The 15,628-nt window shown below is 48.9% G+C and overlaps 1 protein-coding gene across 1 annotated transcript; it reads left to right on the top strand.

Moving 5' to 3' along the window:
- Window positions 1-10,696: 10,696 nt before the first annotated feature.
- RPS7 (ribosomal protein S7) lies at window positions 10,697-15,628 on the top strand. Its single transcript, XM_065947159.1, has 7 exons — window positions 10,697-10,772; window positions 10,934-11,017; window positions 11,112-11,183; window positions 11,320-11,463; window positions 12,387-12,451; window positions 14,933-15,083; window positions 15,519-15,628. The coding sequence occupies exons 2-7, from the start codon at window positions 10,943-10,945 to the stop codon at window positions 15,594-15,596; spliced, it is 585 nt and encodes a 194-aa protein (XP_065803231.1). The 5' UTR covers window positions 10,697-10,772; window positions 10,934-10,942; the 3' UTR covers window positions 15,597-15,628.

Here is a 15,628-nt window from a genome sequence, read left to right as displayed (position 1 = left end):
CTTCCGGTGGCGGCGCAGGGAGATGACGCAAATCCCGGTGCCGAGGGTGGGGCCCAGAGCCAAGCGCTCTTCTGACTCGTCAATTTGCCGGATGTCCGTGAGGACGAGACCAGGGCGGAAGTCTCGGGGTCCGGGCCCAGGGGGCAGAAGCGGGGGCAGGGACTTCCGGGGCGGGCCCCCGCGGAGACGTCTGGGGGCGGGGCCTGCGTGGGGGGCGTGCCGCCCGGCTCTCGCCCGCCTGCGCCCCTGGTAGCTGTTCAGGGCGTCTGGTGCTGTGGTGGGCGCTGGAGGCTCTGCGCGCTGGGCATCGGGTCCCCAGCCCCCGGCCCCAGGCCAGCCCTCCGTCTTCCGGGGCTTTCCCGGGGTGCGGGGTACACTCGGGGCCAGCCAGGCACGCGGATGGGCTGGTCTCCTCACCCACTGTTGTCCTGGCTGGAAAGACATTGGGGTCCACAAGGGAAAAGAGGGGTGGGTGCGGCAGAGAGAGGGGGGGAAGGGGGTGAGCCCGCACCCCGCCGCCGCTTCCATGGCCCCCTCAAGTTGGGGGGGCACGTTTCCCCACCTCCACCCAGGCGCTGTAACCAGAGGGATGTCCAGTACTTAACGCAGTGAGACCCAAGGGGAAATTTATGGGAACGCTAATGTCTTAGACTATTCTCTTAGACTATCAGTTCGGTCGCTCAGTCGTGTCCAACCCTTGCGACCCCATGAACCGCAGCACTGCAGGCCTCCCTGTCCATCACCAACTCCCAGAGTCCACCCAAACCCATGTCCATTGAGTCGGTGATGCCATCCAACCATCTTATCCTCTATCGTCCTCTTTTCCTCCTGCCCTCGAACTTCCCCAGCATCAGGGTCTTTTCAGATGAGTCAGCTCTTCACGTCAGGTGGCCAAAGTATTGGAGTTTCCGCTTCAACATCACTCCCTCCAATGAACACCCAGGACTGATCTCCTTTAGGATGGACTGGTTGGATCTCCTTGCAGTCCAAGGGACTCTCAAGAGCCTTCTCCAACACCGCAGTTCAAAAGCATCAGTTCTTCATCACTCAGCTTTCTTTATAGTCCAACTCTCACATCCATACATGACTACTGGAAAAATGATAGCCTTGACTAGACGGACTTTTGTTGACAAAGTAATGTCTCTGCTTTTTAATATGCCGTCTAGGTTGGTCATAACTTTCCTTCCAGGGAGTAAGCGTCTTTTAACTTCATGGCTACAATCACCTTCTGAAGTGGTTTTGGAGCCCAGAAAAAAAAAAAAAAAGCCAGCCACTCTTTCCACTCTTTCCTCATCTATTTGCCATAAAGTGATGGGACCAAATGCCATGATGTTAGTTTTCTGAATGTTGAGCTTTAAGCCAACTTTTTCACTCTCCTCTTTCACTTTCATCAAGAGGCTCTTTAGTTCTTCTTCACTTTCTGCCATAAGGGTGGCGTCTTAGACTATAATCTACCCAATATTTCACATTTTGTTCTGTAAGCAAATGGACTTCTTTAAAAGTCCTCTCCATTGACAAGCCTTCCTTTTCAAATAATAATTTTAATCTACCTAATTTTCAAACCAGTCCATCCTAAAGGAAATCAGTCCTGAATATTCACGGGAAGGACTGATGCTGAAGCTTCAATATTTTGGCCACCTGATGTGAAGAGCCGGCTCACTGGAAAAGGCCCTGATGCTGGGAAAGATTGAGGGCAGAGGAAGGGGATGACATAGGATGAGATGGTTGGATGGCATCACTGATTCAGTGGACAAGTTTGAGCAAACTCAGGGTGATACTGAAGGACAGGGAAGCCTGAGTGCTGCAGTTCATGGGGTCAAAGAGTCAGACAGGACTTAGCAACTGAACAAAAACAACTTTCTTGAAGTCTTCAGTTCAACAAATGTTACTGAACACCTATGCTGTGTGACCCAAGCCCCGGGGATACAAAATTGACAAAGACAGAGATAGGCCTGTGAACAGACAGATGACATCTCAAGAGAAAAGTGTGTGCCAGGCAGGGGGAGTGAGCCAGTGCCTGGGGGGCCAGGGAATGCAGTAGAGCAAGAGTAAGATTTGAAGGATAAAAGGAGCGTTCACTCAGGTGAGTTAGGCAGAGAAGGAAGTCTGATACTCCAGGAAGAAGGAGCAGCAAGCATGTGATAAGTGTGTTCTTGCCTGTGAACTCAATGAATATCCATTTAAAACATTTCAGCTTTACTAATTTAAATTGGCTCTTGTCCATTGCTCATCCCTGTTGTTATTGCACTTCAAAGTAGCTTCTTTCAAAAAAGTTGCCCTTAAAAATCAAGTAATGATTGATGCCCACATCTCTCCTGTGAATATATGATGAGAGTTAGGGACGGCCCAGTGACCACTCTCAGGAGCCCGTTCTTGAGATTGTTCATTCTCCCTTTGCCCAGGGCCTCGGGAGCTCCTGTGGCCTCCTGGTATGCACAGACCAGGGCCTTGGAAATGTTACTTTTGACCTACTTTCTTTAGACTCATCACTCAATTACCTCCTCCTAGTGGTACAGGTTAAATTGTGGACACAGGTGGCACCTGGAAGAGCTGACTTCTGATTGAGAAGCTGAAGTGGAAGTAAGTCAGGGCAGTGAGTCAAAAGCAAGTATCTTCAAAGCTTGGAAAGAACTGGGATTGTCAGCCAGATATGAAATGATAACAGTTGTGCAGGATATGGACACAGCTGTGGACTGCCGTGTTGCCTGGAGGAGGAAAGAGGCTGGGCCCCTGGGAAAGTGCTGCCTGACTGCTGCCCGCCTCCCACTAGCTTGACCCTTGGGTCCGACCTATTTCATTAAGACTAGTTTTTTCGTGTAAGTTAGCTGACTGTGGTCCTTTATCACAGAGTACTCATCACCCCTACAAAGTTGTGGTTTGAATTATCTGAGTATGTTCAGAAAATCATCTGAGTGGCTTTCTGCAATTAGAAAACTGTTTCTTCTGGCATTTTTGTTGACTGATAACTGTAAATGTTTTTTTGTCTTAATCTCTGGCTTCAAGTGTGTGACTTTACTTACCCTGGGCAAAAACTGGCCCATTCTCAATAAGGTACTGAGCCCTGAACCAGAGTTGGAAGATACTGCCAGGGGGTATTTGCCCAGGGGTGGGGGGTGGGGCTGAGTGGCAGAAGTGATGCGGTGCGGCTGTGACGTGGCCCCCCAGATCTGCTACTCTCTGCCCCTGAGCTGTGAAGGTGACAGTGTTGACTGAAAATTTCAGCCCCACAATTTCCAGCTGTATTAATTCAGTGAGTTGCTTAAAGTCTCTGTTCTATGGTTTGAAAAATGGAGATGCTGCTGCCATGTCCGGTGGCTGAGTATCCAGACTGTGTGTGGATAATGTGGTTGATACACAGCGTGTCTGCAAATGCACCAATTCTTTTCCTCTTGTGCGTGTTTCATGAAGATGCCCGGGAAAAATGGTGTTGTGTTTGATGAGATATATATATACTTGCTCATGAAGATGAGCAAGTAATCAGTTTGTGATAAAAATCAAATGTATTAATATTTCTATAATTTAGATATTAATATCTCAGCAATCACCATCTGCCTACTGATAGTTCACCTGTATTTCTACAGGCCACCTATTGTAATAGGGGAAAAGTGACCTTGAGACTCTCCAGAAGAAGCCAGTGACCTCGCTTCAATTAAATGCATAAGATTTTCACATTCATTACAGGCTTGCACATTTATTTTACTCACATGCTCCTTACATTGGCTGATAGATAATACAATAAAAATCCTGCCAGCTCTAAGTGGAGGGGAGAGGAAACCTTCTGTTAAATTCAGTCCATTAATTCTTGATCAGACAGGCAGGTCCATAAATTCATTTTACACTCAAGGACTCATCAGTAACTCATCTTTTGTCATTTTATTATGAACATCAGGAGTTGTGATCTGCAGGGAAGAGAATTGTTTTGAAGTCTAAGCTCTCTCTCCCCCTTGACCTCTAGGCTTTCTGCCTCACAGAGCTGAGATAAAGCATTCCCAACACAGGATCATTTCTCATGGGCACTTTTATACAATAAACAAGTTAACTTTTTAAAGGAGAACTGATCTTGATTGTTTAACTGCACCCTCTGCCCTGGCAGTATTCTGTCCTGGGCCAGAACTACCCAGTGTAAAAAGTTAATTAGCAGAAACCTTAAATAGACCTGGGAGGCCAGAATGGGATCTCTCCTGCCCTGTGACAATGGCAGAGCCCAAGAGGAAGAGGGCTTCTCTTCTTTCCCGGCAGAGACTCGGCCAGCAAACAGCCACAGACTGTCTTCCACAGCCCCCCACCTCCCTCTTCTCCATAGAAGTGCGCTCTTTCCCTCGCTGTGCCAGAACTCCACACGGCTCACCATGGTGGCAGATCCTGAACTGCACTTCTCTGCTGACCCCGAATAACCCCGTCTTTGCTGGAGAAATACCTAGCAGTCTGTTTGTTTAAGGCCATCACTTTTCTTGTCCCTACAGGGGCCAGAGAAGGCTCCAGAGCACGTCTAGTATTGTAGCCACGCGTTCCGGGAAACACTCACTCAGGACAATGAAGATAGTGGAGTGCAGTTTGTTACACCAGCGGGGCCAAGGCAGAGTCTCCTCTTAGCTAAGGACCCCAACCAGTTTTCATGAAAACCTTATATACCCTAAGCATACATGCCCAAATCCACCTCCCCTAATTCCCTGAAACCAGTCTGAATAAAGGAAAAGAAAGATACAGTCAAACTTAACCCATGATTCATATGCCTTAAGCCTAGGTAGTTAACAGTGGACAATTATCAATAGGCCTGTGGTCATACCCCAATAAGCTTAATAGAATTTATGATCCTATTTGGTTACACAGATAATTAGGGTATTCTTTTAGGCTACAGAGAGTCTAGGTATGAGCCCTGGGGCTCTTCCTTCCGGGGGCCTGGTTTTCCAGTTGGTATGTTTCCATAGATACTGGGCATGTAGCTCAAAATTCACAGTCTGGCCCAAGATGGAGTCCTGCTTTCAAGATGGAGCCTGTTCTGTCTGTTTCCTCCTTCACTGGGTGAGCAAGGAGAGGTGGTACCCATGTTGCCCTGTTGGGCTCACTGCTTTCCCTGCTGACCCTGGAGTTTGAAGGTACATCTTTCTCGTGGATCCACGCTCACAGCCTCTTTGTGTGTGAGGTCCTCCAGGCTTTATGTGGGATCTATGTAAAGACTTCTTTCCAGTTCAGGCCTTGCTCTGTATGTGAGTTTGCCTTTGGCACTTCAGTCTCATCTTGAGATCAGACCATTTCAACCAAAGCTGGCTGAAAATGCCACTTGCCTGGTTCCTGGGAAGGGGTGTTTCAGACAATGGGGGCTTCCCAGATGGTTCAGTGGGTAAAGAATCTGCCCGCAATGCAAGAGATGCAGGAGCCTCGGATTTGATCCCTGAGTTGGGAAGATCTCCCAGAGGAGGAAATGGCAACCCACTCCAGTATACTTGACTGGGAAACCCCACGGACGGAGGAGCCGGGTGGGCTACCGTCCAAAGGGTCCCAAAGACTTAGCGCAGCGCATAGCACAGCTCCAGACAAAGCAGTGCTGAGTTTTTCCGCCTTTGGCCTTTTCCTTCTGGACAGAGACATTATTGCATTGCCAACTGGGAAAAATTGAAAGCAAAAGGAGAAGAGGGCGATAGAGGATGAGATGGTTGGATGGCATCAGAACTCAACAGACATGAGTTTGAGCAAGCTCAGGGAGATCGTGAAGGACAGGGAAGCCTGGTGTGCTGCAGTCCACGGGTTTGCAAAGAGTTGGAGGACAAGACTCAGCAACTGAACAACTGTGTATGGGAAGATGCAAGAGTCTGGGCTCATTGAAATCATTCCTTTCACATGCATCTCAGTATTTTCACACCCTGATTTCCTCAGGGCTCACTATAAGGAGAAGCTGCAGTCTGATAGCTTCTCCTGGCTGATACTGTTTCCTTCCTGAGTTCCCTCAGGGCTGGCCAACTCACCTTCAGAGCTGACTGCGATTACTGATGACTGTGACATTCTTTGTTTACTGATGTGGCAGGCAATATTCCATTTCTCAATATCTCGATTTCTTTAGTATTCCAGTTAATGAAACAGGCCAGTACCTTGTCCCTTTCACTTGAAAGAAAAACGATTCAGGGACAGTAACGCCTCAGGATCTTACTGAGAGTCCTCATTCTTCACAAATTCTGAAGGCTGACCCGGGTGTTACAAACTTCCCAAGGTTCTACTCTGTTGCAACATATAGATTTGCTTCTTTGCTCTCCTTCTTGAGCCTCCCCTCAGGAAGACAGCATCCACTTGCTAATGCTTTTATCCATAAAGGGACCTAGGATTACCAAAGAAAAACAGCAGTTTTTCCAAGCCAAGGTTCGACACTTAAGGCATCTGCTATCAGAACAGATGAAAAACCTGATCTCTCTAGCACTAAGTGACCTTCCTCTGACTTCTGGAAGGTAGATCTTCCTAAAGAAGGGGTGCTTTGTTGTTCACTCCCCCTCAACAGACACTGCTCTCCCGATCACTGCCCAGATGTCCTTTAATCCTGGGACGTACAAGCTCTGTTTCCACGTAGTACTTTCCTCTTGCAGGAACTTGAAATAATGTACTGACTTGAAGGTTCCTGTGGGATCTTCTTAAAAATACATCTTTTAATGTTCTGAACATTAAAAGGATAATAAGGGAATATTATGAACAATTCTACTGGCATAAATTCAACAATTTAAATGAAATGTACCAAACTGCCAAATTTCATCCAATATGAAAGAAATAATCTAAATATCCTTGTAACTTTTAAAGGAATGGAATTCATCACAGTAAAAACCCCCAGAAAAAGAAATCTCCAGCCCCTGACAATTTCACAGCTGAATTCAACCAAATGTTTGAAGAATTAACACTGATTCTACACAACTGTTTTCAGAAAATACAAGACAAGGGAGCACTTCCCAACTTATTTTATGCTGGTATTAACCTAAAACCAAAACCTGACCAAAACAGTACAAAAAAACAAAACTAGAGACCAATGTCTCTTGTGAATAGACATTAAAAATCCTCAACAAAATACTAATAAATGGATGATGAGAAACTAAATGAGACTAAGATGATGAGCCCAGTGAGAAAGAATTACACCCCATTACCAAGCAGGGTTTATTCCAGACATTCAAGGAAGGTGCAATATTTGAAAACCCATTAAAGTAGTCTACAATATTAACAGGCTAGGAAGAAAAACTCACATGATTATACTAATTGATGCATAAAGTGCATTTGACATAATCCCATTTATGATAAAAAAAAAAACCCAGAAAACAGGGATAGAAGGGAACTTCCTCAAAAATAAAAAACATCTACAAACACTTAATGCTGACATCATACTCACTGATGTGATGAAAGAGTGCTTTCCCCAAGGATGGGGAACAAGGCAAGACTGTCCTCTCCCACCAGGCCTTCCAGCAAAGTCCCGGAGACCAGAAAGAACTACTGGATGAACTTCGGAGAGCTGCTTTCGTGGAGTGGGAGATACAGAAGCCAGAGGAAAAAGTGGGCAAAGGAATGGAAATGGTTCATCAAGGGGGTTTGGAATGATGACCCAGGTAAGATCACAGGTCAGCTCTATTTTCTGTCTTCAACAAGTTCCAAGCTGACTCCAGTGAGATTATTAGTTGACCCCTCTCCCCCTAACATTAGAGAAGTATCAGTTCAGTTCAGTCACTCAGTCATGTCTGACTCTTTGTGACTCCAGGAGCTGCAGCACGCCAGGCCTCCCTGTCCATCACCAACTCCTGGAGCCTATGCAAACTCATGTCCATTGAGTCGGTGATACCATCCAAACATCTCATCCTCTGTCATCCCCTTCTCCTCCTGCCCTCAATCTTTCCCAGCATCAGTGTCTTTTCCAATGAGTCAGCCCTTCACATCAATTGGCCAAATTATTAGAGTTTCACCTTCAACATCAGTCCTTCCAATGAACACCCAGGACTGATGTCCTGTAGGATGGACTGGCTGGATCTCCTTGCAGTCCAAGGGACTCTCAAGAGTCTTCTCCAACACCACAGTTCAAAAGCATCAATTCTTTGGTGCTCAGCTTTCTTTATAGTCCAACTCTCACATCCATACATGACTACTGGAAAAACGATAGCCTTGACTAGATGGACCTTTGTTGACAAAGTAATGTCTCTGCTTTTTAATATGCTGTCTAGGTTGGTCATAGCTTTCCTACCAAGGAGTAAGCATCTTTTAATTTCATGGCTGCAATCACATAGAGAAGTATATATAGCTTTAAAAATCTGAGATGAACACAATCTTAGTAAAGGTTGCTTGAAATCTTAGAAATCACCTAGTGTAACGTTCTTGGAGAAGGCAATGGCAACCCACTCCAGTACTCTTGCCTGGAAAATCCCATGGATGGAGGAGCCTGGTAGGCTGCAGTCCATGGGGTCCCACAGAGTCAGACGCGACTGAGCGACTTCACTTTCACTTTTCACTTTCATGCATTGGAGAAGGAAATGGCAACCCACTCCAATGTTCTTGCCCAGAGAATCCTAGGGATGGCAGAGTCTGGTGGGCTGGTCTATAGGGTCGGACACGACTGAAGCAACGTAGCAGCCACAGCAGCAGTGTAATGTTCTAGCGTTTTCCACAACACCTGGCCCATGTGGACAATTGCTCTGGTAAATTCGACAGGTGAGGAAACTGAAGTTCAAGTAGATTATCTCCCCACAGCCAGATACTGTTTGCTAGGTTGGAAATGCCCTTCTCCCTAGTGACTCTTTGGCACCCCATGGACCGCAGAACGCCAGGCTTCCCTGTCCATCACAAACTCCTGAAGCTTGCTCAAACTCACATCCATCGAGTCAGTGATGCCATCCAACCATCTCATCCTCTGTCCTCCCCTTCTCCTCACCACAGATTAACTGCATCTCTTCCACAGAATTCCCTGGTTTCTTAAAGCATGAGTCCTCCTGGCCCCCTTTACTCATCTTACTCGTGTGTACTGTTATAACTTGTCATTATATATTCAGTCATACAATTTATGTTTTTTCACTAAACTTCCTTGGTGAGCTTCCCTGGTGGCTCAGTTGGTAAAGAATCCACCTACAGTGTGGGAGACCTGGGTTCGATCCCTGGGTTGGGAAGATCCCCTGGAGAAGGGAGAGGTTACCCACTTCAATATTCTGGTCTGGAGAGTTCTATGGACTGTGTAGTCCATGGGGTTGCAAAGAGTCGGACACGACTGAGCGACTCTCACTTTCACTATCTAAACTGCCATCTCCCAAGGGCAAGGGTCCAGTGGGTTTTCCTTATAGCTAGTATAGAACACACACCTAGACAATTATTTGTGAATTGTATTTTTCGCTCCTCTCTAGGGCAGGAAGTCCTTTACACACGTATTTCAAGTGACAGGATAGTAAGCATTTTTCCAATAAAAAATTATTCTGTGTCGAATTCTTGACCCACTCTCAGGCCATTTGCCATTCCCAAATCTTTCACCACACCTGGACTAAATTTAGCTGTCCAGCTTGAGCCCTGACTTTCCCTAAGCATCCCTCGTCCGCTTCCTGGAATTGCGCCCTGTTTGGCCCCAGGTCTTTGCAGATGGTGACTGCAGCCATGAAATTAAAAAACGTTTGCTCCTTGGAAGGAAAGTTATGACCAACCTAAACAGCATATTAAAAAGCAGAGACATTACTTTGCCAACAAAGGTCCGTCGAGTCAAAGCTATCGTTTTTCCAGTAGTCATGTATGGATGTGAGAGTTGGACTATAAAGAAAGCTGAGCACCAAAGAATTGATGCTTTTGAACTGTGGTGTTGGAGAAGACTCTTGAGAGTCTCTTGGACTGCAAGGAGATCCAACCAGTCCACCCTAAAGGACATCAGTACTGGGTGTTCATTGGAAGGACTGATGCTGAAGCTTCCAATACTTTGGCCACCTGATGCAAAGAACTGACTCATTGGAAAAGACCCTGATGCTGAGAAAGACTGAAGGCAGGAGGAGAAGGGGATGACAGAGGATGAGATAGTTGGATGGCATCACGGACTCAATGGACACGAGTTTGAGTAAACTCTGAGAGTCGGTGATGGACAGGGAAGCCTGGCGTCCTGCGGTCCATGGGGTCGCAAAGAGTCGGACACGACTGAGCAACTGAACTGAGCTGAACTCCCCCTCTTGGGGTGGCTTTTCAGCTCCCGGCCGCCTCCACCACAGATATTTCTAGACGTCTCAGAATCGTCGGCCGCACCAAGTAGTCGATACTAGAGCCCACTGTGGTTTGGAAAACCACATTTATTCGTAAAGCAATTCGTTCCCAAAGCGCTTTCACAAGCATCTCAATTGGTCCTCCACAGCCCAAACGGAACCCAAGTCTCCGGTTCCTTTCCATTACTTCAGCTGGGACGTTAAGCTTCCTCCTGTTAAGTTATGCTTCTGGTCCTGTCTCCGGGTGTAGCCCAAGCTGTTTTCCTAGGGCTGACCTGGGTCGCCTGACAGACTCCCGCCGGGGCCACCCACCACCCGCTTGGAACCTAGACAGCCCACAGGAGAATTCCGCGAGCCGCGGAGACAAGGATAACTGCCGAGCCGAAAAGCCTTCCCAGCTTTCCGGCCCTCAGGAGCCCCTTCCGGGGACTCTCTAGGCTGCCTCCGCGTCTCAGTGGTTCTTCCGGTTTCTCTACTCGCGCTATTCCCGCCTCTTCCCCTCCGCCGCCGGGATTTAACGAACTCTCGCGAGGTTTAGGCCTCTTCCTAGGCCTGTTCGAGTCGGCAGCGGCAAAAACCTTTGGCCGCCTCTGCAAGGTACGTGATTCGTGGGCGCCTTGCCGGTCCGCCGGCTTCGGGGGGCACACGTCTGCGGCCCCCGGGTGGGGATGCGGCCGATTGTCCGGCTCGGGGGCCCCGATGGCTTGTGCGGGGGAGGATGGGGCCGGCCGCTCCCTCTGAGCGCCCTGTGCTTCCAGGTCCCGGCCATGTTCAGCTCCAGCGCCAAGATCGTCAAGCCCAACGGCGAGAAGCCGGACGAGTTCGAGTCGGGCATCTCCCAGGTGAGGGGGCGGGCGAGCCGAGGTCCCGACGGGGGTCGGGGTGAATGAAGGCTGCGCGCGCTGAACATGGGCTGCGCCCTCTGCCGCCCCGCAGGCCCTGCTGGAGCTGGAGATGAACTCGGACCTCAAGGCGCAGCTGCGGGAGCTGAACATCACGGCCGCCAAGGCAAGGGGGGCCCCCGGGGTGGGCTTCGGGTCCCCCCAGGACGGGGCGGGGCTCGGGCACGTGCGCGGGCCGCCGGGAGGGCCGGGGCCACTCTCCCTGCCTAACTGCATCTCTTCTCTTCCCGCTTCGACACTAGGAGATCGAAGTTGGCGGTGGCCGGAAAGCTATCATCATCTTCGTCCCCGTCCCGCAGCTGAAGTCTTTCCAGAAAATCCAGGTGCGCCTGGTGCGCGAGCTGGAGAAGAAGTTCAGCGGGAAGCACGTCGTCTTCATTGCCCAGGTGCGCCCGCGGGGCACGTGTCGGGTCGCTGGAGTGAGGGCTTGTGTTGGTAGAGTCACTGGTCGGTGCTCGCACCAGGTTAACGAGATAGGGGGTACTGCTGCTGGCTGGCCACCTGTTGCGAAGACCTGACTCCTTGGAAAACACCCTGATGCTGGGAAAGATTGAAGGCGGGAGGAGAAGGGGACGACAGAGGAAGAGATGGTTGGGTGGCATCACCGACTCGATGGACATGAGTTTGAGTAAGCTCTGAGAGATGGTGATGGAGAGGGAAGCCTGGCATGTTGCGGTCCGTGGGGTCGCAAAGGGTCGGACAGGAGTGAGCGACAGAACTGAGCTAAATTGCTGTTAATGTTAAAGCGGCCTCAATGCCTGCCTTGGTTGCAGTGCCATAAAGGTAGTGGGTTGTGCAAAGGTGATGAAGGTAAGATGTGAACTTGGCGCTTGCTCCGCCTGGTGGGATTTCTCAGCAGGCTCACACCATCCTGGGGAATTACATGTAGATGTTGGGAGGAAAAGGCATGCTAAGGAATTGTTGATAGGGTAAGGAGAAAATGGTTAAAAGGCTGTTCTTGTTTTTTAAGTTAGATTGGGCCTTCCTGCAGACAGAAATCTATAGGACTTAAGTACTTGGCTTATGAGGAAGTCAAGGCGTAGTATTCTGACTTAGTACCTGTAAGTGGGTGGTGGGTTGGATGAAATGTGAACAGGCATGTTATATTTGGGGGATCAGTCACATTTTTACAGTTACATTTTAATATAAGCTATGGGTTCTGAAAGGGAAAATGAGGTCAGGAAGTACTTCAGAGATTCTTACTCACTTGTTGGGTCTAGGTTGTGTAACTTTCTGGAGCTTTGAATTTATTCAGCCATTAAGTCCTTTGTTGTTAAAAGTTTGTTGCATGATAATTTTTCCCTTACAGAGGAGAATTCTGCCTAAGCCAACTCGAAAAAGCCGTACGAAAAATAAGCAGAAACGTCCCAGGAGGTAGGTTTTATCAGCATCAAAAATGTTGATTGGCATGGGTTGTTTATAGTAAGATTTATAGTAAGTTTTTTTAAATTAAGTGTGGATGATGGAGGAAAGCCGTTCACATGGGGATTTTTATCAAGTAACGTGGTTTCTGTAACTGTGTGTGAAATGTTTTAAGGTTGATTCTGGAGGTAAGAATTACATACAGTCACGTAGGTGGTACAGTAGGTTGCTGGGCTCACAGAGGTGAGACTTTGATTCAGTTCTTCGGGTGAAGGGTGGGAGCAGTGAGGAGGGATCTGGTTGAGTGTGGTGGGGTGAAGCACGCCAGTGTGGAGGTGAGCAGTACGTGTGTGCTCAGTTTTTACTTTTGCTGTGGATTTGAGGTTGAAAAACTGGGCTTGTCTGTTGGCTCATGGCACAGGTTAACGGTGTTGCTGGCGTTTTTTTTTTATTGTTGCTGGCATTTTAGATGCATGTTTTATGAACTTGATTGGCCTGTAGGTTATCTCCCGTAAACTAGATACTGGAGGTTGGCTCCTTGGTCTGGGCTTACTGGTATTTTGTTGAAGTCGCTGATTCCACACACTTGGTTTATTGGGTCCCTGCAGGCCCTGCGCTTGGGCAGTTTGAGAAAGGACTTTAGCATCCCTGCTCACGGGGTAAAGGGTATCACTCAGCCTCCATTCAGCTGGTGTCCGTGGTGCTGGCGTCCGAACTCAGTATTGTCTTGAACCCGGGAGTGCCTGGAAGCAGGGCGTGAGGCGTCTGTAGTGTTGTGGGCAGGTGTTGCCGGTGCCAGCGTGGAGGATGGAGAGGCAGTGGGAGGCCGGAAAGGCGGGTGCCGGGTGTTATGGAACTTGCACTGTAGCTGCTTTGATCTTGTTTTCAGGGCAGTTGGAGTAGCACTGAAATGTAGAACTTTTTTGGGGAACGGCTATTCTGGACAGTTGGCAGGAGATCAAATACAGGGATAATCAAGAACGTTTAGTTTGTTAACGCTGATACTTAAGTAGTTTTGTAGCCTCTGACAACCTGAATTAGCCCTCGAATATAAAAGCAGACCCAGTGAAGGTCCTCTGCTCTGCACACAGTGAAGGCGCTGACCCCCAGATCTGTAGCCTTGGTTCTCCCTCGTCCCAAACCTGTCTCCACTTCTCAGCTGATGACATCAGCCTTTCCCAGTGACCTGGTCCAGACCCGAGTCTTCCCTTCCCCTGCACTGAGCGATCCCACCCATGTCCAGTCTGCTTTCCTGCCTTTGGCTTCTTTTCCTTCTCTGTGCTCATCTTTCTCCTGCATGAGTTACATGCAGGGTCCGGTTACTTTCCTCCTGAAGCAGACTTGTTCTGCTGCTTCGTGATTGGTAAGTTGTGCAGCCACTGCTTTCCCTCAGAGAGACTTTAGATCGGCTAGAATTTGAGACCAGCTTGGATTCTGTTCTCTGCGGTTTTTTTTTTTACTCCGTTTTGAAGGAAGTAATTAACTGTCCATGGTGTGTGCTTAGCCAGTGGTTAACAGCCATTCGGCGACGGGGCTGACTGTCTGATTTGTTTGCTGGGAGATGAGGAAGCTGCTTTTGGTCTTGGAGCAGTGAGGCTTTGCAGTCATTTAGGAGCCCCTTCTGTGTGTGGAGCTGCTGGACAGGAAGAGACGGACGTGCTGTCTGAGCCCTGAGGGGTGAATAAGACCTGGACGCGTTCCGTAATGAAAGGGAGCCCTGCAAACATTGGAAATGAGAACAGTCTCTTAATTCTCTCATTCCTGGTATCCTGTGGTACAGAGCTGATAGGCTAGAAGTTTGGGGTTAATTGAACCTTGTCAGGCAGCCAGATGGGTTGTGAATTTGGAGTCATATCCAGGAGAGGAGCAAGGCTCCCTTGGCAGGGGAGGGCTGCCCCTGTGATGGGGTGGGCTGAAATTGGGACCCTCATGGGAGGGGCTACATCCTAGAGTCTGGGATAGAGCAGTGTCCTTTGGGCGGGGTGTTGCCTCATTCCACTGCAGTAACAGTGAGGGACTTTGGTGCATCTTAGAGGCCAGGGAGCCCTCAAAGTGTCTTCGGTAGGTAAAGCCTGTGGTGATATCTATAATCATTTGACAATACTGGAGAAGATTGTTTTGGAAGAGAAAAGAGGTACTGTAGTGATTTAGTTGAGAATCATGTGAATGACAACCTAAAGGTGTGTCCAGAAATAAAAGTCATCACCAATGTCCTTTTCCTGGAGACGATCACTGGTGACAGCTGCTGTGTGTGGTTTACGGCCCGCTGAGCTTTTGCAGTGAGATGGTAGCGTGTGTGTCTGCCTCTCCTCGTGAGACAGCAGCTCTGCTGTGACATGAGCCGGAAGGGTGTGACTCGTGTTATAAAGCTCGTGTTGCTGTGGCCTCAGGAACCTGGCGCCCCCACTCGGGGTTGGGCTTGCGGAGGTGCCCTGGGGTTCCCAGGAGGCAGACCTTGCTGGGTTTCTCACCTCTGTCGCTGTGTTCTTCAAGCCGCACTCTGACCGCCGTGCACGACGCCATCCTGGAGGACTTGGTTTTCCCCAGTGAGATCGTGGGCAAGAGGATCCGCGTGAAGCTTGACGGCAGCCGACTCATAAAGGTCCATTTGGACAAGGCTCAGCAGAACAACGTGGAACACAAGGTAGTGGGCCAGCCTCCCAGGGAGAGGCCCAGACGCAGACCCAGCGGAGTGCAGCCCAGCGCTCCCCGTCGGCTCCGGACCCCGCCTGTGGGCCCGGCGCCGACGGCCTTGTGGGCTATAGATCAGGTTAAACTGGGAGATGTTTTAAACACTGGAGTTGTTTTAAATTGTTAGGAGAAATGGAAGTGAAGTAATCCTCTGGTGTGTTAGGCTGAACTTAGGGCTGGGTGGTGGTCAGTATAGAACCTGGGGAGAGCTGTCCTTTAGCTTCATTCCCGGTAAACCGTCACCGAGGGTCTCCGAGTGCCCCAGCGGAGCCACGCTCGGTGGGGGTGTGGAGTCCTTTCCCCTCACCAGAGACGAGCTTGTCCCATTTGGGACTGCAGACGGCACGTCCCCTGTCTTTGTTGTGACGATTTATCTCTTCTCTCGTAGGTTGAAACATTTTCTGGTGTCTATAAGAAGCTCACGGGCAAGGACGTTAATTTTGAATTCCCAGAGTTTCAGTTATAGACAAATGACTAAATAAAATATTATTCACGGTA

Source organism: Muntiacus reevesi, chromosome 10 (assembly GCF_963930625.1).
Source record: "Muntiacus reevesi chromosome 10, mMunRee1.1, whole genome shotgun sequence".
NCBI lineage: Eukaryota > Metazoa > Chordata > Mammalia > Artiodactyla > Cervidae > Muntiacus > Muntiacus reevesi.
The sequence above is the reverse complement of the archived record's forward strand: the minus strand, read 5'-3'. Positions and strand labels throughout refer to the sequence as shown.

What these genes read in the sequence shown, in the direction of transcription:
- RPS7 (XM_065947159.1), top strand. Translation starts at nt 10,943, where the DNA reads ATGTTCAGCTCCAGCGCCAAGATCGTCAAGCCCAACGGCGAGAAGCCG. An exon ending in TCGAGTCGGGCATCTCCCAG is followed by an intron (nt 11,018 to 11,111) that starts GTGAGGGGGCGG and finishes GCCGCCCCGCAG; the next exon opens with GCCCTGCTGGAGCTGGAGAT. An exon ending in AGAACAACGTGGAACACAAG is followed by an intron (nt 15,084 to 15,518) that starts GTAGTGGGCCAG and finishes CTTCTCTCGTAG; the next exon opens with GTTGAAACATTTTCTGGTGT.